The sequence below is a fragment of the Zootoca vivipara genome, chromosome 11 (genome assembly GCF_965207765.1).
Source record: "Zootoca vivipara chromosome 11, rZooViv2.hap1.1, whole genome shotgun sequence".
In the NCBI taxonomy this organism is placed as follows: Eukaryota; Metazoa; Chordata; class Lepidosauria; order Squamata; family Lacertidae; genus Zootoca; species Zootoca vivipara.
In genome coordinates this window covers 9,970,778-9,995,703 of record NC_142594.1, presented here as the reverse complement: position 1 = coordinate 9,995,703, position 24,926 = coordinate 9,970,778, and the positions used below count along the sequence as shown (strand labels likewise).

General features: G+C 43.2%; 1 protein-coding gene and 1 long non-coding RNA gene across 2 annotated transcripts in view; one reads left to right on the top strand and one right to left on the bottom strand.

Moving 5' to 3' along the window:
* Positions 1–7,533, top strand: part of LOC148684201 (uncharacterized) — a 380,707-nt gene extending 373,174 nt beyond the window's left edge. The window contains exon 2 of the long non-coding RNA XR_015946289.1: positions 7,433–7,533. This is a non-coding gene — a long non-coding RNA (uncharacterized LOC148684201). The remainder of the gene's footprint in view (positions 1–7,432) is intronic.
* SUSD5 (sushi domain containing 5) lies at positions 1,686–24,363 on the bottom strand. The gene is made up of 5 exons (XM_035130311.3): positions 23,821–24,363; positions 19,462–19,639; positions 15,217–15,335; positions 11,849–12,037; positions 1,686–4,549 (listed from the first exon to the last, which is right to left on the bottom strand). Exons 1-5 carry the CDS (start codon positions 23,918–23,920, stop codon positions 3,495–3,497), a joined length of 1,641 nt encoding a protein of 546 aa, XP_034986202.2. The 5' UTR covers positions 23,921–24,363; the 3' UTR covers positions 1,686–3,494.
* Between the last annotated feature and the right edge of the window lie 563 nt (positions 24,364–24,926).

Below are 24,926 nucleotides of genomic sequence, written 5' to 3'. Positions count from 1 at the left end.
GCGCCGCAACCCCAGAGTCGGACACGACTGGACCTGATGGTCAGGGGCCCCTTTACCTTTACCTTTTTAACCCATAATGCTAAGCTACAGATTATTAAACCATGGTTCATTTAATCACCCTCACCCTCCCCAGTTATCTTAGCAATGGTTTGTTTATGATCAACAAACCACAGTCAAAAGCCATAATTTGTTGTTGGTTTATGGACCTTGTAACTATGGTTTGGTGTAGGGTACAAATCCATCACCTTTCCTTAACCTTGGTTTGTTTAGCCACCCCACCTCAGATACCTGCTAGACTAAAAGTACAAGGCAAGAGCAGCTGGAAAACAAAACAAGTTTGGGAAAAGCAAGCCATCATTGATTGTTTGATTGCCTGTGGCACAACTTGTACCTTAACATTACATATGAACTATGCCATTGAATCGCTGAAGCTTCCAAGAAATCAAAGATTTCATGGAATACAATTTGAAAACCACTCCTGTAAGTACAGTAATTCTTCCTTTCCTTCTGGTATTTCCTAACCTCAGAGATATGTATTCCTTCTCTTACCCCTCACCTCAGCTTGGTAAAATCAATTAAATGTCAAGGTGGCTGATGGGCTGAATGCAGTCATCTTACTAAATTATTTTAAGTCACTTTTTACATGGCTATCCTTTTGTTAATAGCTTCCCAATAAGTAATTACACAGATAAACAAACAACATCCTGGGTACAAGTATAAACAGATGCAAAAATATTACAAATGGAACTAGCTAATCATCTACAGTAATAATAATAATAATACTCCTTCATTTATTTCTGAACAACAGATTTGAAGGAAAGATTGGTATTTCCACAATCATTTTGTTTTGATTTTGTTGAAAACACAGCATATGCATATAAACATGACCATTTCCCTTTCTTGCTCATTTATTTAGATTTTCTTCATAAGCTTCCTGTTAATGTATCTCTTTGGCCTTTTTGTGAGTAATACAAAGACTACTGAATTTTGCCCAAGAATACTGGAATACTGTACAATTTGCGCAAAATATCTTTCCATTTATTTTTGACATTCTTATTGTTTTAGTGAGCATTATTTCATTTAAGAACATGACGCAGAGTTGGGTATCTTAATTTAAAGCCCAGAGCATTTCCTGTTAAATAACAGAACAAGTTTAAATCAATTTAAGCAGTATAATTTCATACCAGCTTCGTATGTTGGCCACAATCAAAAGCCTTCCTCCCCAAGCGTATGTCTTCCATTGTCATCCGTGTCATATGGAGTTCTCCAAGTATATGAGACTGACGTTCTAACATACGCACTTTCCTTTAACTCAGTGGGTCTTACTTCCGAGTTGACCTATTTAACATTGCAGTGTTATTTTCATTCTGCAGTCTGCAACTTGGAAATCTCCCAAGATTGTAGCAAGCATATACATTTTAGAGGTCTTGATGTTAATTGCATGGCATTGTTTCAGAAATACTTGGAACAGTACTGAAACTGAATGGCAGGCTGAGAACTAAAGTGAGAGGTTCTCCCCAACGTTTCCTCACTTTTGGAACATTCCTCACAGACAGTCACAATATTTCATCTATCTAATTAAGTAAAAATTTGCAATAGGCTCAGGTTTATAGCATTCCTTCATGGCAAGGTGGAGTAAAACTGTTTAGATCACGTACAAACAAAATGGTGGTGGTTGTTGTTGGGGGGGTTTTTTGCGAAGCCAGTGCAGGACAATATAATAATTTACAATGACAGACATTTAAGAAACATAAGAGTATATTAATAATTTTATTTGAATATCATGCTGAAAACATGCCCAAATTAGTAGTAGAGACTCCCAGTCCGCCACCCCCCCCCCCAAAAAAATGTCTTCTGCTAGATTAAATGGTAGAATTGGCCATGCAGTCACCATACCCAAGATATTTTTGTTCTTTATGTGCATTCACACATAACATGCAAAGAAGCATTTATGTGTGGCTGCATTTGTAACTGTGGGTAACTGCATATTAATAATGGGCACTAATATATGCTTTCAGAAGGGGGTTCAGCTTCATTTTCTTGTGCATTTTGTTGCCTTATAATAGGCATCACCGTATTAGGGGAAATAATGACTTACAGCATGAGCCTAACCATGTCTACTCAGATGTAAGTCCTATTGAATTCAGCAGGGCTTACTCCCTGGTAAATGGAGTTCAGATTTCTGCCTTAGCCATGGTGTGACTTTTGAACCCGTCTATTAGTCTGTCATGGTATGGCATCTTTAGCAACAGATAACATACGTTGTCTACATCAGAACTTCAGCCACTCTAAACCGACCCAGATTGAACTAAAGAATGGAAGTTTTCACTTTCTATGAAATAAGATGGCAAATGCACTCCCAAAGACCATGTACTATTGGCTGCATAATTAATTTATTAATTAGACACCCAATTTCGTTGCAAAGATAGCATTGCCCTGGGGCGGGGAGGAGAAAACCCTAAATAGTCTTTGATAGTTTGCAGGCAAAGTGGTGTGAGATCTTCTATCTACTTCTTAAGAGAGCACTTCTATAGAGTGGGTGGAATACTGACAATGCTGGTTTATTTTTAAACATTAATGATGTCTAGTCGTATATCATTAATTAAAGTCCATTCTATCATGATCCCCTCTGTGTCTACACTCTCCTACAAATAGAAAAAAGACTCTTCTTTCTAGATATTAAAACAACTACCGGTAATAAAATCCAAACAGCTCAATAATGTCATGTTTCTAGCTAACAGTCCATTGTGATCGGCCCCCTACACACAGTTAATCCATTGAAGGGTAGAGCTACTATAGTACAAATCCGCTGAAATAAACTGGAGCAGTGGTCGAGCAATGCAGATAGAAAAATTCTATCTGTAAATCTCTAGAACATGGCAAGTACCAACTGTCTATGGGTTAATTAATCCTTACCTTAAAAATGGCAAATATTACAAATAAATCCCCTCCACTTTGCACACAGATTGTCTCCCTGTTCTATAGAGCTTCTTTCAAATGTGTCATTGGGCTGTGTGACCCGTTTTAACACAGGAGAGAGAATAATTGCATTGATATTTTTAATGCAAGAAGCAGTTTCTGTAAGTCCATCCTGCCATCTTAAGGGATTTGATGTGTCAGTTGTCAGATTATGGCCTTGCCATTTGACTAGCTTGCATCTAGGATAGGCACTACACACCCATAAGAAAACTCTGTCCACCATGTCTGTCACAGACTACCGATTTCAGAAAACCAAGTCACCGCCATATATACTCATCAAGAGATAAAATATGCTTCTGTGAATCAGCCCTGGCAATCCTCAAGGTGGTTAAAAACGATAGATATCCGAATTAATCCCGATATCACAATAAATTGTGATTTCAGTTAGTGCAGGTCCTGCTGTTCCATACACAGGTCTTCTTTCTGAACTAGTGGACATTAGTATCCATTTGTTCGGTCAGTTTCCATGTCTCTCCTCCATGCATTTCTTTCCAATAATAACGTATACAGCTAGGTTAGACTTTCTGCATTTCAATCTGTTGCAGCTGCTGCCTAGCATGATCCTTCCCATTCAACTTATAAACAGAGGTCTTCTGTTGCCGTTTCTTGAAGCACCACACTGCCAAGACCAAAGCAAGCACAATTAGGCATACAACAGTCACCCCAATGGCTATCATGGGATCTTTACCAGAACTGGAACAACTTGCTCCCACACATGGTTCAAAAGTGCTCAAAGGCTTCCCACCAAGTCCATAGGTCAAAGCTTCTCCCTCAATGACATCTGGTGTATCAGTAAAGCTATTTTGAGAAGGTATAGTGGTAACTACTTGCATGGAGGAGGTAATCAGATCTACTTCCTCTGGCAAGGGAATGGGGTCAAGGAGATGGAAAACTGTAGAAGTCTCCAGTGTGGCCAAATTCAAGCTCGTGGGTGTGGTTACGGATGACAACTCTTGAGTGATGAGTCCCATAGGTGTTGTTGAGACATACATGGTGTTGTCATCTTTGCTTACACTGACGTTCTCTGGAACAATGGTTGGTGTTAGAGTCCCTAGTATTCTTTTGCTCCCATCAGTGTGTGTCAGTGACGGGACTGTTCCAGCCTGCACAAAATCCTTTTCTGGGATGCTGCCTGTCTTCCTGACATCAGCATGGTTCAGCTGGTCAGTGCCAATGTCATATTCCATTCCCATAGATCCATCAATTTTATCCCATTCCTCCTCGTTGACTTCTTCTACAGCTTCTTGAGTGACTGGGTAACCATCTAGCCAGGACTCATCTGTATGAGAGTCTGTACTTTTTGTTGCTTTTGTATCATTGTTCACAATGGCGGGTCCAATGGGGAAGTCCTCACCTTCGTATATCATTTTGGTGCCTTTCTTGTTATATGCAGTTTTCATGCCAATGTGGTTGTCGTCGTCAGCAAACTGGGTCTCCCCATCATGGGTGGTTTTCTCCTGCTCATTTTCCTTCTCCTCTGCCTCTTTGGCATTGTGTTCATGTTCTTCGGTAGAAATAGATCGGTCATCGGGGAAATTGTCTTCATAATCGATATGTCCCTCAGTTTCATCTGAAACGGCAAAATAACAATTTAAGGAGGGGGCGGGGTTTCTGGCACCAGATTATCACAAAGCTCTTTCACCAGCTCACATCATAACAGAATAAAATTAAGGTTTATATGAAGGCTGGGGATAGAAAATGATGTGAAGTGTCCTTTCTCCAGGTCTCTCACATATGCCTACTGATGTGGCTGTTTCAACTGCTGCTCTTGGAAGGTTCCATAGGGAACAATGCCCCAGCCCCTCCCCCCCCCCAGTATGTGTGCTACCTAGCAACCCAGTGTTATGAAATGTGGTCCTGAATAGACAGGCAGTGCCTTCTATGGCACAGGAGGTGAAACCGGAAGTAGGACTGAATCACAACTGAGGTGCTTCTGCTTCAGAGACTAGGACCCAAACCAACGGATCCAAGTTACGAGAAAGGAGACTAAACACCAGGAAGACCTTTCTGACAGTCAGAGCTGTTCAACGGACTCCCTAGAAGGACTCTCCTTCCTCAGAGGTTTTTAAGCTGAGGTTGGGTGACTATCTGTCGTGTATGATCTTGTTGAGATTCTTGCATCGCAGGGGATTGGACTCAAAGACCCTTGGGGTCCCTTTCAACTCCACAATGCTAGGATTCTGAGTCTGCATTAGTGAGCATGGTAGGATGGTTGAATAGTCACTTTTAGACAAGCAAAAGGAGCTTCTGGTAATGCAGTTTCTGGCATTCTTAAAACACCCATGGCCAGGTAGTGCTAGTTGGCTTAGGCCCAGGGAGGAGGGGACATCTCCTCACATGTACAATTAGACTGTTCACATCTCCTGGCTTTTCCTGATGATGGAAAAGCAGTGGGGGCAGATGAATGCTCTGGGAGGAGGATATCGGCAACTGCTGCTATTTCCAGGTTGTCCTCTGTCTCCAAATCCTAGCCTCTAAATGTTATGCCAAATTATCCCCAGAAAGCAACTGTACAATCAGGTCTCTGAACTAAAATGAACAAGTACCAAACCAAAAGCCTGAAGGAGTTATGTAACTTATTTAGGCAGCAGGAATGGTATGCTTTCAATCCCTTCTTTTCCCCACAAGTGTTTTCTTATCCAATCTGTTTCCCTCCTAATTAATATTACTACTCATCTTAATAATTACCATATAACTCAGGCACCCCCAACTCGGCCCTCCAGATGTTTTGGGACTACAACTCCCATCATCCCTAGCTATCAGGACCAGTGGTCAGGGATGATGGGAATTGTAGTCCCAAAACATCTGGACGGCTGAGTTTGGGGGTGCCTGATATAACTTCTAACTTATTCTTTCTCATCTCGCTTGTTCTTTTTTCATCTATTGATACAGATTTGTTGAAAAAGGTCAAACAGAAGACATGTGCAGAGAGTATTAAACATCTTTGCTTACAGTTTTCCAGCCGGCATTTATGTGCTCCTGCCCAGAGGGTTCTCCTCTGCACCATCCCAGAGGGATGACAGGAGAGGAAGGGGAAATAGTGTCCTTTTCTGCTAGGGATATACCACTCTGGCAGTATGGGGCTTTTCTGGCTCCTGCCTTGTCTTGCAAGGAAAAAATGTGGGTAGGATTTGTACTAGGATGGTTGCACATCATTTACTCCAGACATTTTTGCATTTAGTAGTAAATATCAGTGAAGTACTGAATGTGATGCGCTTTGCTTGTAAACTGTTGTGAGTAAAGTCATGTGCATCCCAGCAACATCTGGCTGGCTGCTGAACTAGATGAGACCTCCAGTCTGAATTGACAATAACCAGTGCTTTTTTTCTATTAAAAAAATGTTTAGGGGTACTCTCATTTTTACTCAAGAAAAATCACCGTTTTATAGTTCAAATCGGGGGGAAATGAATACAGTAAATGGACAAAAGTACAAAGAGTATGCATTACCTCATGATGATGAAAAATAGTAATATTCCTACTCATATTGGAATACTGCCCCTTAGTGAGGCCAAACTTTCATCAGTAAAACACCACACATCCACATTCCACACTGTTTCGCACATTAAACGCTCGCTTCCGCCTGAGACTCAGGAAACACTGGAAAAGGAAATGAGGCTGCCATGGGAGTAGCAACAGAACTGACGATTCACCGTGCTAGAGAAGAAACTAAAAATTATAAGTTTCTTCTCCCGTTAGATTCACAAAATGTTTAGGTGTATGTGTACCCCTGCGCCCCACCCCCGGGGGGGAAAGCACTGGGAATAACTCTTCCATTTCATTGCAGTTCACAAAACAGTAAGTTTTGCATATATCTGGATGAATGCTCAATAAACTGGTCAGCTGGAGGAAGTCCCTTGTTCAGATTACAGTACATCTCTGGTCTGCCATGATCTTTCATAGAGGTACTACCATTTTGTAGATCACAGAAATGCTCATGGAATTTGACTGCTGTGAGAGGAAGAGCCAGTGACTGAAAGAAACCTAGCCTGGGTGATAGAAACCAGGCAGGCTAACACCCAGTATAACTGCTTCATGATCAAAATATCTGAAGTAACAAGTAATTGTTTCTGTGTCTTTGTAACCGGACCCTGAGCTATCCTTCATTTTCATCCCACAACACTATTTCCCCAATCTTTCCAGAATTATTATTTGCCAGATGTTTGAAGAACACAACCCGCAATTGTACAGTGTTTTTGACATGGTACAGTCCAAAAAACAAACATCATACAATGGAAACCTTAAAGCAAAAACACAACCTAAAACCAGAATAGCAATATAAAAGTATATAAATGTGAATAAAACATAAATTCAGAGGATTTAATGTTAGTCCTAGTAGACCCACAGAAAAAAACGGATATGACTTAATTTAGTCCATTAATTTCAACGGGTCTACTTTCAATATAACTGGATACAACCCATAGTTTGGTTGCTGAATTTCATATCTGGGGAGTAGAATTCATACAGAACAGAATTAATAATGGGCTTTGCAGTTGTGGTTTAACCCTGGAATAACCAAAAATAGGATTTTTATTGTGGTCCCTCTCTTTTTTTGCTGTTAACCTAAAACATTCTGGTCCAATAAACTCTCCAAGCATCTTATATCGTGAAGCAACCATTCTAACAAATGCACACTTTCATTCCTTTCCAAACTGTAAGGCTTGTTCACTTTTACTTGTCTTGGTTGTATCATGGCTACCATATTTTTTTCCCCTGAAGAAGACAGAAAGTTCTGCCAGAAATAACTTTTTCGAGGTCTGGTAGTTTAGAAAAAATACTGTGATGTTGACAAGGAAATTCTAAAATATTCACTTTCAATCCTAGACTTTAGTGATTGAACAACATTGTGCACCATAACAGAAATAGAGGGGAAAGCAAAGAAACTCTTATGAAAGTTATTGTGTCTGCAAGTCTAGTCACTGTACCATTTGGATTAAGTTATTTTTATGTTTCTTAGAAATAAATGCTGGTATCAGGATGTGGCTTTATAAGGTCATTTCTTAGCTGGCATATGTTGATTTGGTTTTGCTGAGGCCAAAACCTACACTGATTTGGCCTACTATTTTTGAAGCCACAGACTTCCAGAGCAAAAGACAGGAAACAGGACTAAAAATTGCTTTCATAATTACATAAATCTAATTTAAAGGGCTATTAGACCGCTAAGTGGAATGACTAACTCAGCCCTTCTTAAGTATTGCCTGGTTTGAGGTGCAAGGGGAGAATGTCAGAGTTCAGAGACAGTTCTGAATAGCCTCCACATGTTTACCCCTATTAAAATCTCACTGAGGTATTATATAAAAGCAATGTGAAACTATGCCAGCCAGATATCACTCTAGGCTGTAACTCAAGTAGCTGCCAGGGACTCATCCTTTCTTTATTCTGAATGTAACAAATACTTCACTTAATACTGGAAATGTTGGGGGTGGGAGCAACAGGTGGAAATTGTTGTTGTGGTGCTGATTCTGATGATGATTTAGCTGTTTGTTACCTCAGAAGGTATCAGCGCAATTTGCATTTTAAAAATTGACATATAGGAAAAAGAATAGCCATATAAAACATGAATATTTTTGTAATTCAGAGCATACTCCCACCCCAACAGGAAGCTTTGTCAGTACACTAACAATCCTATATAATAAAGTACAAGTGTCTCTGTGTCTAGTCCCTGTGTCTGTGGGATTGCGCTACTGTGCATGTGCCCCACGGACAGCCGTTGGGACTTGGAGCACAGAGACATTTCGGAGAGGGGAGCTTGGTGCCTGCTCGGCCCGGCAAGGAGACGAGCCAGGCTGAGGCGGCGGGGTGGGCACGAGGACTGCCCGTCCCCCTTTGCCGGGCGCTGCTGCTGCTTCTTTGTAGGCCCTGACGGGAGAGGCGGTCCCAGCTTGGCGGCTCATCCGCTCGAGGAGCGATGCCGGTGGGAGAGAGAGTGAGGCGGGCAGGCCGCTGCGGTGCTCAAGCCGGGCTGAGGTAGGAGGTCCGGGAAGGGAATTCGTAGGGCCGCTTGATGGCCTCGGTGGAGGAGGAAAGAAAGCGAGGCCTTCTCCTAACTCCCACCCCATCGGGTCAGTTCTATCCGTTGGGACTTGGAGCGCAGACCCGCCGCTTCATCAGCTCTGCGCATGTCCCCAAGGTTGCTAGAGCAACAGGTCTGCTTTAGCACCCGTTATTTTAACGGGCTTCATGATACTAGTAAAACATAATCAACTCAATCCATCAAGGGCCTAGAGGAGAAGGTAAGTTTTTACCTGGCACCAAAAAGACATCAGTGAAGGCGCCAGGGGGCGTACCACAAGTCAGCTACAACTGAGAAGGCTCTCTCCCTCGCCATCATCCTCGGAGCCTCCCTCAGAGGAAGGACCCAGAGAAGGGCCTCAGGTGAAGATCTATGGGTCTAGGTAGGTTCATATCAGGAGAAGATTCCTGAAAATATTGGGGTCCGAAGCCATAATGAGCTTTAAAAGTTAAATGGGCTCAGAAACATAGAGACAGGCAGTGTTTCCAAAACCACATTGAAATAGTCCAATCTTGAGGTAACCAGGGTATACCTCAAGACTGGTGGAAGGCACTCTGCACTGCTGAGACTAACTGTGCCTCAAGAACCCCCAAACTACAAACTTGATCCTTTAGAGGGAGCCAGCACATCACTCAGGTGGACAGAAGAACCACCCACTAACAGCATCTCAGTCTTGTATGGATTAAGTTTCATTTTGTTGGCCTTCATCCACTCCATTACTGAAACTGAGCACCGATTCAGCACATCCGCTTTCTCACCCACAGGAAATGAAAAGAAAGAGTGGTGTGTCATCCGCATACTGGTGACAACACGTTTGAGAACTCCACATGACCATTCAGTGGTCTTATGCAAGTGTTAAACAGCATGGGGGACAGAATCAATCCTAGGGGATCCCATGCTGGAGAACCTATAGAGCCCAAGCAATACTCCCCAAGGACAACATGGCAGATCCAAAAGAATATCTTGCCCCTTATTCATTCACGCCTTGTCCTCATTTTTTCCCTTGCGCACTATATATTTTATATTCAGGATCAATTGTACAATCTCTTCTCTGAACTCTTTCTGCTCCCTTTTTAATTTCCTCCTCCTCAGAGTCGTGTTCCTCTGCTACCTAATATAGAAATGTTCTGGATACCTTCTAACTGTCGTTTGTCAAGGAAACAGCTCCAAGAACCAATGTATTCATGCTTCACAACTTGTGACGCATAAGGCATTTGGCTTGAGCCTAGGGACTGCGTTCCGGAAATAACACACTGCCCAACCAGTTATAGAGTCTTCACTATACAGCAGTGTGTCAGTGAGCTAAGCACCCGGGACATCACTGATCCCTGGAAACATCAGATACAAGACAGGATACCTTCTCTACACTAAAGCTTTCAGCTGCTTAAGGATGGGCCAGCTCAGCTGTGTTTTGCATGATCATGCTTTTGAGCGCACAGTGAAGAGCATATCTCATGTCAAGATCTGTTATTTCACTTGCAAATAACAATTGTTTCTCACAAATGCTAACAGGGACTCATCTTTCTGCGTGAGACAACTTACTAGAATCCTCTTCACGTTGCCCCTTTTCAGTTACTCGGATGCTACGTGATTATACTGTCCTAAAGATCACTTGTTAAAAGAGAAAGCTTGAGCCATGGTGTAAATAACTACTGAGACTAGTTGACCATCACAACCCAAGGGAAGCCCTCTGCAGTGTCTAGAATAGGCTGTCTTCTTCCCCCAGCATATGGTTTCTAGCACGGGTTGCAGCCTTGAACACCAGGTTTCTGGCTCATTTGCCCAGCCCTTAGAGAGGACAGAGGACAGGATCCCCAGCATGTATGGCAGGGATGTAGAAACATGTAACCCTCAAGATGTTGGACTTAGAGTCCCATCAGCCCCAGCCAGGGTGACCAATGGTCAGGGACAATGGGCATTTGTAGTTTAACAATATCAGGAGGCATTATGTCTATGGTATACAGTGGTACCTTGGGTTACAGACGCTTCAGGTTACAGACTCTGCTAACCCAGAAATAGTACCTCGGGTTAAGAACTTTGCCTCAGGATGAGAACAGAAATTGTGTGGCGGCGGCAGCAGGAGGCCCCCTTAGCTAAAGTTAAGAACAGTTTCAGGTTAAGAACAGACCTCCAGAACAAATTAAGTTCTTAACCCGAGTTCATAGCCACTGTATACAATTTTAGTCTCTACCTTCCATATACAGTGGTACCTCGGTTTTCGAACGTCTCCATTGACAAACCTTTCAGTTTTCGAACGCCGTAAACCCGGAAGTAAATGCTTTGGTTTTCAAACACACCTCGAAAGTCGAACAGGCCACGCAGCTTCCGCTGAGTGCAAGATCCGGAGGCCCAGCTGTTGGTTATTGAGTTTTCAGTTTTCGAATGTTTCAGAACATGAACGGTCCTCCGGAACGGATTAGGTTCGGAAACCAAGGTACCGCTGTATTCACATACTTGTAGTTTATCTGTTTTAGTTTTATTTCATGTTTTTATTTGTTCAACAGTGATCGCCCTCCCTGTGGAATGCCCTCCCTTCAGATGTCAAGGAGATAAAGAATTGTACCACTTTTAGAATACATCTGAAGGCAGCCCAGTATTGGGAGGTTTTTTAATGCTTGATGTTTTTATTTTGTTTTTTAAGCTGCCCAGAGTTGCTGGGGAAACCCAGCCAGATGGGCGGGGGAATAATAATAATAATAATAATAATAATAATAATAATTTGTATATGGACTATGTACATTGTCATCAGATCCTCTTTGATAACCCTGTATGTGGAGATCCACTGCAAGTTTGCATTAGGACATTGAAGGACAATCCAAAAAAAATTAAGATGTGATATCCTGAGTCAATAGAACTCACCTTTGACACAAGCTTGGACTTGACCAAACCATTCCCCACAGGTGTGACAGAGCAGAGTGAAAGCAGCATCTTTGTTACTCATGACATATCCCTGAGCACAGACATAGTGCAGCTCGTCACCCATTTCAAACCCGGTGTGGCCGTGGAGAACTGTGTGAGGAAAGGAAGGTGGGTCTCCACATGGTTTGCCTAAGGAGATATAAACAAGCAGGAAGCAAACACATTTAAGTATCTGGTTAGCTGAAGGGCTTGGGAAATGAAAAAAAGGGGGGGTGACTAAAATGCCTGACCCAGTGGACTCAGTGCTGCAATTTTTTGTTTCAGGTCCCATTTGTATACTCTACATTTTCATCTTATTTTTTTTAATAGGAAATGAAACCTGGGAGAAGTGGGGTTTCACAGATTTTTGTAGGTGATGACTGTGGCGGAATAGTGCCTGATGATGATTCCAGTTCATCATGGGTTAATCTATCACTCCCAGTATAGGCAGGTGTTCCTTGGGAGGCGGAGCTTGATGGGATTCTAAATGGCAGTTGGGAGTCGTGGGGAGTAGAGTGTTGGAGAGGGATGCAGGAGCTGTATTAAGAAGTCTGTGTTATATGAAAAGAAGATGATGAACTAAGAGTTTAAACAAATGAAACCATAAAGAAATATACATGTTCTCCAGTTAAATAAAGCTTTCATCTATGTTGTGTCAAATTGGATGTTCCTCCTCATTCCAGCAACGTATCTAAACTCAAAAGGGTGGTCACTGAAGAGGGGAGATAAAACTGAGCCTGAGGAGCAGGTGGATAGTTTGCATCTCACAGTCACGCACAGAGGAGGCAAGTGGAGGGAAAAGAGTGCCACAAAGTAGCTAAAGTGCTGAGGCAAACAGCTGCTGAGGTGAACCTGAGTTGAGAGGGAAACCTTACTGAGGGCACAAGATTGTTCCTGAAACATTTGCCTGGAGTTTTTAAAGATACAGAGCCACGTTATTTGGAAAGCTGGAAATGTACTCTATGTACTAGCAAACCCATATAAAAACAGGGAGTTTATTTGGGAGAAAGAAGGAATAGTGGGTTGTTTGAACAATAACTGAATTCCTTCAGCACACTGTTAGTAATAGAGGAGGGAGGATCGTCACAATGACATCTTGGGAGATAAAAAGTGCAAGTCCATCCAAATAAAGCTCATCTCGTATACCACTGGTGACAAAATCAATCTAGGGCTAGTTGGAATAACTTAATTTATGACTTTACTTGACGTCACTAGATAATTGGAAATTCACTGTCCACTAAACTCAATGCTCAAAATGGGCGGGAGAGAAGAAAAATTGCAGAAATGAAAGCTGTCATGGGAAAGCCTTACGAACAGTCTAAGCATTGTACAGAACAAACTCGGTTCTGTTTGCTATTTTAGTCTAAATTAATGTGGTTTACGTTTGTATTTAAAAGCCTCTAGTGATTCTCCCACTATCACCACCACCTCTTTTGTTGCTAAGAGAAGGCCAGGTTACATAATCTGTCATTTTTTGATGAGGAATTTGTGCCAGACATTCACCTGGCAAAATCCGAATTTCCATTCCTGGGCTAAACCACTGCATTTTCTGCAATGGTAACAAGTTGTAGTCAACTTGTGGAATAGAGACTTGCTTGTCTTGCGGCCAAATGAATCACTCAAACATGGAGGGAATAGGGAAAGTTCAGGCTATCAGTGCAACAAGTCTTTCCAAAGTTTCTTTCTAAGAACAATTACAGAGGGGAAAAAGATATACAGGAAAGTTAAGGAGCGGGGGACAATGTATCTTCAGTCTAAATGCCCACTCCTGGCTTTCTCCTTCGGTGCTAACAGACAACAAGTTCTGAAAGGGAAGAGGCAATCGCTTTTAAGATTTATAGATGAAGTCTGGATTTAGTTTGGTCTGAGAAACAGCAGACTCTGATGGCCTGAAGGTTTTGTCAGGGAAGAAGGGCAGTTAATTGTCAGTTAGACTTGTCCATTAGAAAGTTAGACATTGGGACTTACGGTAGCTGTCCTGTGAGAGAGAGTTTTGGGATAATCACATACTCTCGGGACTTCATAAACTGTCATCAAGCACATTTAAGACCCAAATGTAAATGTCAGTATTTCCTTTTGTACATAATATCCCTATAATAATCAATATTAGTTCAATCTTTCTTCGGTGCTAGTGTCCATCTCATGACTAAGCCTATTGTACCAAGAAGTGACAGGAAATCTTTAAAGGTGTTCTAAGGGAATAGTAGCAGTGGGGGAAAGTTTGTGTTGATGAACTCACAGAGCTTTTGGAGTATGCTGGATTGATTTTATTGCTTTTAGAGTTTCTGTGCTTTATTCTGGTTTTGCTCTGTACACCATTTCTATGGCTTTATGCTGTGAAGTGGTTTATAAACTTGTTGAACAGAATAAAATGAATCAAGAAACTCAGAGATATTGTGGCAGGGAGTTCCATATCCCGGAAACATAAAACTTAAATAAGCTCATAGGCGTACCGTGTTTTTATCCAAAGTGAGACTGAGAGAACAATTTCACTATGCCTGTCTAGTCACCCAAATGTACGTTACTGATTGGTGATGTTTTCAGAAATTAGGCCTAACATCTTCCAAAAAGCTCCAATGAAAGTAAGAGTTTAGCAAAACCTGTAGATTGTCTTCAACTAATCATGCATGGCAACCAGACAAGAGCATTTGCAAGCCACAGAAATGGCTGTAATGAACACAGGATTCAGGTCAAAGAAAACATCACCTTCCATGCTAAAAGTTTCTGTTTCTTGCTGCTTAAAGATATGCAGGCAATCCCTGATGGAAGTTCAAAAGTTGGGAAAGGTGGCATCAGAGTTGGATTTGCAAGCGTCTGGGGTTCAGATTCAATATCCTGTGTATTTCTTTGCTTAATCAATTATGCAAAATGAATAGATTTGCATACTTTATATAGGTCACCGATTCTATCTGTGCATGATGTGCAATTCGTGTTATTCTGGAGCATTGTTTTGTTTTGTTTTTTGGTAGAGGCAAATACAAAATCGGGGGGTTTTGTTCTATAAATCCTTTGCTACACCACCCTTGTTCTCTGCTTAGTGCCACAATGTGGTCTGGAACACAGGCTGGCCTGTGAGCGACTGCTGGTTTGTAGGGCTGGACACCTCTCTGCTTTTAGATTATATTTCCTTTTCTTTTTTTTTATGAACACGACAAATATTCCAGGAAGAGCCTATACTCAGCTGAGAAGACGCAGTTTGTTTCCATGCTATCTCACGCACGTGGCAAATTATTCCTTCCCAACTGTTAATGGACATTTCAGAAAGAACAAGAAAAAGTATTTGATTTGGCTTGCCGTAGTGATTATTTATGTGGTCCGCCAATGCTGACCTTCAACTTTCACACAAAGAGCATCGTATCTGCCACTTGGAGAGGGATCCATTTCAATCTGAACATCAATAATTTTCACGCTCTGTGGCTTGCTGCCTGTCCTGTTGCACACAGTTGTCCTAAAACAGAGGAAGGAGGCAAAAAGATGATCAGCAGCTGGGCTAGTAAGGCTCTGAATTGTGTCCAATTCTCCATAGACCACACCTGACAGGTGGGCAGACGGATGCCATGAATTTAAACTGGGATGTCTCTGATTTGACTGCCATCACATATCATACTGACCTACCAATAGCCAAGGCAGGGCTAGCTCATGTGAAAAGTGCCGCTGATATAACATGCAAGTCTCTACTAAAACTTTTCTTATATTGAATTGTTCAAAATTGTTTCTAGGCAAAGCATCAGTGGGGCTCTCTGAATTCTCTCCCTTGATAGCATCTAGGACAGGGGTAGGCAACCTAAGGCCCGCAGGCCAGATGCGGCCCAACTGCCTTCTCAATCCAGCCCACAGATGGTCCAGGAATCAGCATGTTTTTACATGAGTACAATGTGTGCTTTTATTTAAAATGCATCTCTGGGTTATTTGTGGGGCATAGGAATTCGTTCATTAGTCTAGCCCACCACATGGTCTGAGGGATGGTGGACGGGCCCACAGCTGAAAAAGGTTGCTAACCCCTGATCTAGGAAGAATTATTGAATATGTTAGCACCTGTCTGACTGAAAAATACTCAGGCTTGAGCAATGTAATCTACACCCCCTTTTTTGAAGAAATATATTCTGCAGCAGGGTAACCTAAATTATGCACTAAAAGTTCTAAATGATGCAAATAAACCAATATGCATGATAGTTTTAAATAAAAAATGCACAATTTGTTCTAGCCATGAGGAAGGCCAAGGAGCTCTGCTGGGCACTAAAGCCATTTGATGCAGCCAATGGGAGCATTATTAAGTGATTCCTCCGGATTCTGATTCTTCAGTTCCCATTGTTTGCATACTTTCAAGTGTTAAATTGGAGCTATTATTATTATTATTATTATTATTATTATTATTATTATTATTATTATTATTAATTACATTTCTATACCGCCCTATACCCATACATCTCAGGGCAGTTCACAGCTCAATGTCATGGGTAGGCAAACTAAGGCCTGGGGGCCGGATCTGGCTCAGTTGCCTTCTGGATCCGGCCTGCGGGTGGTCTGGGAATTGCTGCGTGGATCGGCATGGATCTGATTGTTCGGGCTGTGCCAGCGTGCACTTTCGGCGGTGCCTCCTTCCTCCCTCCTCCTGGCTTCTCCCTGCCCTGCCTAGAGCTGAGAGGAAGGGGGCTGCTGGGCTTTGTTGGTGCCAGCAGCAGCAGTGTTAGCGCTCGAGCGGCCGCCATTGTAATCTCCACCCCCACCGTTCAGCCCGGACACTGAGATCCAGCGCCAAGGGCCTTCTGGCGGTTCCCTCATTGCGAGAAGTGAGGTTACAAGGAACCAGACAGGGGGCCTTCTCGGTAGCAGCACCCACCCTGTGGAACACCCTTCCATCAGATGTCAAGGAAATAAGCAGCTATCCTAATTTTAAAAGACATCTGAAGGCAGCCCTGTTTAGGGAAGCTTTTAATATTTAATGCTGTATTGTTTTAATATTCAATTGGGAGCTGCCCAGAGTGGCTGGGGAGACTCAGCCAGATGGATGGGGTATAAATAATAAATTATTATTATTATTATTATTATTATTATTATTATTATTATATAATCAGACTCAATTCGGGCTTTGTTGCTGCCAGCCCATCTCTGGAGCCCTTCTGCATGCTGCTCATCTTCCCGCCGCTGTCAGCCCCTGCCACTTGCAAGACACAGGTAAGCAGCCACCGGGGCTGATCCGGGGCTGTGGAGAAGGGAGGGGAGAGTCGGGGGGGAGCCTTACCTGAGTAGAATGTGTCCTTTTATTTAAAATGCATCTCTGGGTTATTTGTGGGGCCTGCGTGGTGCTCTTGCATATACCGTGTTTCTCCCAAAATAAGACACGTCTTATATTTATTTTTTCTCTAAAAAAACACATTGCGGCTTATTTTCGGGGGATGTCTTATTTTTTTATTGAGCATGGTATGGGGCTTTCTTGCGCCGCCCGCTGAGCCCGCTGCTGGGTCCCTGGGCTTCGTGCGGTGCGGCGCGTCGTGGCTGGGGCTGCTGCCGGCTCCTGCCGGCTCCTGCCACTTCGCGCGCCGCCCGCTGAGCCCGCTGCCGGGTCCCTGGGCTTCGGGCGGTGCGGCGCGTCGTGGCTGGGGCTGCTGCCGGCTCCTGCCGGCTCCTGCCACTTCGCGCGCCGCCCGCTGAGCCCGCTGCCGGGTCCCTGGGCTTCGGGCGGTGCGGCGCGTCGTGGCTGGGGCTGCTGCCGGCTCCTGCCGGCTCCTGCCACTTCGCGCGCCGCCCGCTGAGCCCGCTGCTGGGTCCCTGGGCTTCGGGCGGTGCGGCGCGTCGTGGCTGGGGCTGCTGCCGGCTCCTGCTGGCTCCTGCCACTTCGCGCGCCGCCCGCTGAGCCCGCTGCCGGGTCCCTGGGCTTCGGGCGGCGCGGCGCGGCTGGGGCTGCTGCCGGCTCCTGCCGGGTCCTGCGGCTTCGTGCGCCGCCCGCTGCCGGGTCCTGGGGCCCGTTCAGTCGGAGCTCGGCACGTCTCTGTGCTGGGGCTCCCGCTGGGCTGGGGCTTGGCGCGCGCTGCTGCGTTTGCTGGCTCCCGCTGGGTCGGGTAGGTACCGGTACCCCCAACATGTCTTATTTTGGGGGGATGTCTTATATATTTTTGCCTTTAAAAGATCGTGCCATGGCTTATTTTAGAGGCACGTCTTATTTTAGGAGAAACACGGTAATGCTAATGTTGTGTCCTTTTATTTAAATGCATCTCCAGGTTATTTGTGGGAATTCGTTCATTTCCCTCCCCCCCAAAATATAGGCCGGTCCCCCACAAGGTCTGAGGGACAGTGGACCGGCCCCCTGCTGAAAAAGTTTGCCGACTCCTGCTCAATGTTCTTTGGGGTTGGTTGGTTTTTGGGGTTGTTTTTTTAAAAAAACAACAAACAAATAAAAGCTGAGATTCGCAAGCAGCTGACTTTTGTGCATGATGCCACATTCTGTGGGGTTTTCTGTGCTCCTTCTGAATTGCAAGAAACATATACCATCATACTTCAGGCTGTCTTTCTCTCTGCATCTGAGCAGGAGACATTATTAGAATGACCAGATGCAAAAGTGGAAAGGACTCCTGCACCTTTAAACAATGGCAACTATTAAAGCTTCTTATGCCCTCTTACGCTTTTTGTATCCGGACATCCAGGGAAACACCCATTTAAAAGTCATTCTCTCTCTCTCTCTCGTGTGCTGAATTCTGATCTCCCATGATTTGGTCAGCCTTTACGAAGCTTCCCTAAGACTCTAGGTTCATAAACGCATGGTGGTATCAAAGCACATTTTAACGTGGTAGATAACGAAATTATCATTTTTTCCAGTTCCTTTATGGGGAGTGTTATCCTGCCTCATACCGCTTAGCTCCATCTTTGGCCTGGTTATTAAATTTCGAGCACAGTCAAATTTTGCCAGAGAGGTGGCAATTTGGACATAAGAGCAAAAAAAAAAAAGCATCTACAAGGACTCTGTTAGAATGTGTAAGTGGAAATACATCATTGAGCGAAGAGTGTGTTTTGCTTTTTCAGTGCAGTAGAGGAGATATGCCAAGCAAGTGAAAATTCTCAGGGTACTGTTGGAAAGATTCCTCCCCCCCCCCATTTGAAGCAACGTCCCTTCTTTTGAAGTACAGTTGCACTTCAAACGCCTTTCGTTTTTAACATCTGACGGTCAAATTCATAAAGCACCTGGCTAATGGAAGCAAATAGGGCTTATAGACCATATTAAACATAATTTGCAAGGTTGAACATTCAGACAAATCGGGGGAGGGGGGGCAGCAGGTACCTCGAGTGGCAAAATGCTCTCTTGAAAACCAGTGTTTCTTAGTTCTACTATTACAAAGTCAGAGGCGGATTCAAGGGCGGTACGAGCGGTTCCACCATGCTGGGTGCCAAGCCTACAACTATGATGGTGTGAATTGAGCTGAACGAAAGGCGCCGGGGGGGGGGGCATGTCGAATTCTGGTCTCACACAGGGCACCGCTGAAATTTGGAAGGCCAAAGTCTGCCCCCTGACAAAGTAGCCCAACTTTGTTATCTGGAGATAAGTCATGTGTGTTGGTTAGAGGAGATTTCACCCTCCTTACCCGACTGTGCCATCCGCCAGCCAGCCTCTGGTACACACAGCAAAGGAACAATCTCTTATGGCTCTCCTTAGTTCTTCTCTGCTGGCTAATCGAGCTCCTACTGCAGAGCATGATTCCTGAGCCATTGCTAAGTCCAGAATCTGGGAGCCGTTCCTGGGACCAAGGGCAAACAATTTTCCTACAATTCAAAAGACACAGCACAGCATGTGATGACATGAGACGACTTGGTCTAGCTGCATTTTCTGCTTCTCTCTCTCTCTCGTGTGTAAGGAGAACGGGTGCCGAGAGAGACTTCTCAGGATACCACTGAAGACAGCATGGGTTTGCGTGATCTGTCTGAAGTGAAACAGACAGAGGAGATCCCTGAACATTAACAGGGGGAAACCTGAGCACAAGATTGCAAATATGTTCTTCCAAGTTATATGTTTATGAAAGTAAAGTTGATGTTTTTAAAAATATAAAGAGTCTGGATAGTGCATATCATCAGAATATATTTGATACATACACAACACAAGCAAGTGGTAGATAAATTTTGTTTTTTTAAAAAAATAAGAGTCCACGGAGCTGGTCCGGGTAGGTGCACTGAAATGAAATGTTAAAAGGCAAAGGTGGGGCCCCAAACAACTCCAGGTTACTCCTTTTCAGAGGATCTGGCCAGAGCCAATAGGCTACAGACGGGGAAGGAGGTTGCCCAAGTCGACTGATGGTCTGAAGTATTGTAGCACTTACCAAGGATTACTGCTTCAACCACCCAACTACTCTGAGGTGTTGGAAGGGAGCTGAAAGGAGACTGGGGAAAACAAGAAGCCACAACCTTTTTTAATACTTGGGCGCCTGAAACTGCAGCATAGTTGCCAGATCTCTAATGGAGTGCCCTTTCTAGACTTAGGACATGGCTGGCAGTGGGGCAAGCCCAGTGAGAGATGTCGTCACACACCCTCATGGATTATGGATTGTCAGGGTCAATGTGTATCTGCGCACAGTGATATGCATGAACTGATATGCATGTTTTTTCTCTCTGGTATCAGCAGAGTTAAAACAACCACCACCTACTACACCTAGATTCTCAAAGTCGGGTTCTATTTCCATTTGTTTCATTATTCCAGTTGCCCCGGCAGAACTTTATATGCAATTTATATGACTCAATTTATTATGACTGTCATGATATAATTGGAATAACTTTTTATGACCTTCAAAAGACTTAACATGTGTTTATTGTCTTGGGTACATAAGCAAATCCCCCTGCACAGAAGTAAGACTATGAAGCCCATTCATAAAAATTCAAAAGGCTGGTATTTCACTATAAATGTCCTAAGAGAGCAGAATTTACAGTCTTACAATTTTATTTCACACTCATTTTTTTTAAAAAACCAACAACTCTGTAGTAACCTCCAGCGAGTCAGCCAAGGCTTACAATAAAACTTTATAAGTGAAAGAAGAAATAAGTCTTTAGCGAACCCCTCTGTCTCATTCTTGTACAGAAACCATTAACAACCTCACATTATGCTTATAAAAAGCTTTCAGTTTAGAGGATGTCCTTAGTCTCTTGCATACAGCCTTATAGACTGCAGTTGTAACAGAAGAATTCATGCTGTGACTTCATCAGAAAAGGCCATATTAAAACGAAAGGTTTTATGAATCTAGAAATGTACTTTCACCTTTTCCATTCACACTTTGTCGTTCTTTGCCTATTAAATAAATCTGCAACCTAAAGGAAATATATTCTAACCAGATAGAAGCTTTTATTTAGTGCTTGTATAACAGATAACCGGTAAGTGTGTTTCATTGCATACAATGGAAATTACTCCCTAAAAAATGCAATTAGGACAGCAACCAGAAGTCGCAATCCAAAACATGCTTACATGCAAGAAAACCCCACTGAAATCGATAGATTGCAACTGGTCCTGTTTCTTAGCATATTTATTTGGCAGATTCTATGGGAATTTACTTCTGTGTATTGGGCATAGCATGCAGAACACGTATTAAGCATCAGAAATGCAAATTACTAAGCAATCAGAAAGGGCTAGAGATATAGTGACTTGTAGCAATTTACACTCCTGTTTGTATCTAAGGCCAAACCAGATAGGATGAGGAAGAGCCATTAACAAAATAACCTATCATTTATTTATTTTTATGTTAGCAAAAGTTGTGGGTAACCCCAGTTTATACTGGGAGGAGGGATTAACACTCAGACCATGGTATTTTCCTGTTTATATTCGCCCCCCTCAAAACTTATACTTGCCTCATCCGACAAGAGCTGTAAAACTTGGACGACGGCATACTTGGACATCAAACTCAGGGTCTTTCCTACACTTACAATTTATATTTGTTGTTTGATCTGACATTTTTAAGAGTGAATTTGTCATGGAGAGTCTGCACCTAATGTTCCCATTATTAAAGAGTGAGTCATAGAATCAAAGAATTGTAGAGTTGGAAGGGACCTCCAGGGTCATCTAGTCCAGCCCCCTTTCTGCACCATTGGTGGTCTGTGCCCAAACTGAGAAAAAAGGCTGTAGCGACACCCCTCATGCACCCTCAGCTGATATAATGGAGTTATGAGCATGCACACGAGCATAGTCCTTTCGTGACTTCTTAAATTAATTACTGCCTAGTGCTCCACATTATTTAATTTGTGGAGATACAGGAGATTAGAAGAGGAACTAGATGTCTGCCTGAGCTATGGCAAGCCTGGTTGTTGTGATGACATTTTGTCTGCATGAGGAGTACCTTATCCGTCTGTCATATGTCTCCTCTGAACTGGGCTCATAAACTGACACCTCGCTGACAGTGGCATGAATCAGTTGTCTCTCAAACCACCCTGCAACCTCCACACAAAGGAGAAGGATGCTTGTACACAAAGAAAAATTCTGAGGATCCATTCTAGATCGTTCACAAAATTCAGATTTCCGCAGTAGAATAAAAAGCAGTTTTTTGAGCACATCACTCTGGAATACTAGCTGAATTATGCTGCTTTGTATGGCAACATGCCCCAAAATTCAAAGAAAAATGGAAAACATTCTGCTATAAATGGTAAGTTTGAAAAGCCCCTGAGTCTGTTGGGGCCAATCTGTAGCTACCAGTATTTACTAAACAACTGAAAACAAGCATTTTTTATATCATTAATTTGATTCAGTGTTGGTCAGTTGTTCCATATTTTATCATTTGATGATTTTAATCTACACCACCATGATATTTTTTTCTAATTACTTAGTTATATCTATATATATTCTCACACACCCGCACACAAATAAATAAATAATAGATAGAAATAGATTTTAAAATAGATTTTAAAAACTGGAAAATGGTTGAGTTGGGGCAAAAAACATGATGACTTTGGCATGAAAAGTTCAGACCCCACGCTCGATTTTGAGTGGAAGAATTAAATTCCCAAGCATGAACATGACATGCCTTGCCACTGATTCTAATTTCCCTGTGCAGTTCCGTCAAATTAAAAGGAGAATTGAGAAAAAGAATTTGCATTTATTCTGTCTTAGGGACTCAGCCTAAGCAAACCTCAAATTCACACAGCTTCCCAATGAAATGCTCTGGTCAAAAAAAATCTCTGCTCTTTCTCTGTGGGATCCTCCCCTCCCTTCACATCACACAGCAACCGCTAAATAAATCCGTTAGGCAGTTTGAATATGAAAATAAATATATATATGCCTAGACCGTTAATAGGGGTTGGGGAGTGTGAGAGAGGGAAAATTATGCAGGTCCATCAGAATGTCTCCAACACCATCACACTGTGGGTCCTTTATCACAAGTATATCATCAGCAGAGACAGGAGGTGAAACTGGCAGGAGAAAGCCTAAAGAGGAATATGCTGCTAATATTTGGACTTCGTTTTTGTTTTAACCCTTTCATAAATGCACCTCAATATCCAGTACATGCTTTTCTATGTGACCCCTTCTCTTTATTCCAAAAAGTAATGCGAGTAAACAGCACCACACACACTGATTGGTGTCTCCACCCCCTTTCCCTGCAATAACGCCCCCCCCCAAAAAAAAACCCAGCATCCCAAATGCTTTTTTGCAAATCAATGTGCAAAAGCCAAAGCTGTAGGGAAACTTTTCCAAATCTAGCATCTACACTAATCATGCTGCGGAATTGCATTATAAAGTTTTGCTTTACTGTTTTCCCATAGAGCATTAAAAAAAAACCCACCCTTCTGCATGTTCAGTCCAATCTTAGCCTTTGAAAGTCTTTTGCTTTTGGCGATGTGCAACGCTGACTGCGAGATATTTGAATCTCGCAAATCCTTTCTCCCGATTCCCCCCACCTCCCCCGCAGTGATCCACAAACTCTTAAGCTCTCTGGGGATGGCAGGAGAGCGACAAGAGAGGGCTGAGCAGGACTCACCATCCGCTTCGACAGAAGCGACTTGGAGGAGGAAGAAGAGGAGCGCGGACCCCACAGCCTGGGCAAAAGTGGCAGGCGACCTGGGAGGAGCTGGAGCCATGTCAAGGAGAGGAGGGAAGGTCTCCTGCAAAGAAGTTCCTCTGAGCTTGAAGGAGGTGGAGGAGGGATTCAAGCTGCAAGATCCTGGCACTTTGGGGATGGAGGGACAGAAGGAGAAGATCTCCCTAAGGTTGCCCCGGGGAAGAAGCGGGGAGCGCGGCAGACTGCTCTGCCTGCTGAGGGTTTTTTTTTTTTTTGGAGAGAGCTTTTCTCCAGCCCACTGGTGCCCATGGAGAACCGTTGTGAAAAGTCACGTTGCCCTGTCAGTAAATGTTGCATACATCAGAGGGGAAGGTTTTTTATTTTTTTTAAGAATAATAATTAATAAAAATAAATCAAAAGCATATAAGGGAAAAGAGAGGGAGGGTAGAAAAGGGTGACGAGACGAGCAGCTGGAGACAAGTCCCAGCCTTAATCCGGAAAGAGCCGTTCACACGCGTGAATTGAAATATTCGTATGACCTTTCCATGGTTGCAGCTGCTGAAAAAACAACAACGTTCAGCCATGGTTAGGCCTCCCTCTGTGTTACAACATACCCCAACCTACTTAAAACAAAATAAAAAAATTCCTTCCACTAGCACCTTAGAGACCAACTAAGTTTGTCACTGGTATGAGCTTTTGTGTGTATGCAGATATGTAGTACTCTGAAACAGAAATCACCAGACCCTTATATATAGTGAGAGGGTGGGGAGGTGTATTACTCAGAAGGGTGGTGAGAATGGGTCTCTAAGGTGCTACTGGAAGGAATTTTTTAATTTTGTTTTGACTATGGCAGACCAACACGGCTACCTACCTGTAACCCAACCTACTTATTTATTTAGTTATTTCCCTCCTTCTTCTTCAAGGCTTTCTCCCTCCTCATTTAATCTGTACAACAGCATCCCTGTGAGGTAGGCTGAGCTGAATGGAAGTGACCAGCCCGTGGCTGAGTGGGGGATTTGAACCCTGATCTCCCTGCTCCTGGTACGACACTCTAACCACAACACCACACTGTCAAACTTCGCACT

Coding starts and splice junctions, on each gene's coding strand:
- SUSD5 (XM_035130311.3), bottom strand. CDS start 23,920: ATGGCTCCAGCTCCTCCCAGGTCGCCTGCCACTTTTGCCCAGGCTGTG. Junction 15,336..19,461: donor CTGGCGGATGGCACAGTCGG/GTAAGGAGGGTG, acceptor CCTCTGTTTTAG/GACAACTGTGTGCAACAGGA. Junction 4,550..11,848: donor AGTCCAAGCTTGTGTCAAAG/GTGAGTTCTATT, acceptor TTGCCGTTTCAG/ATGAAACTGAGGGACATATC.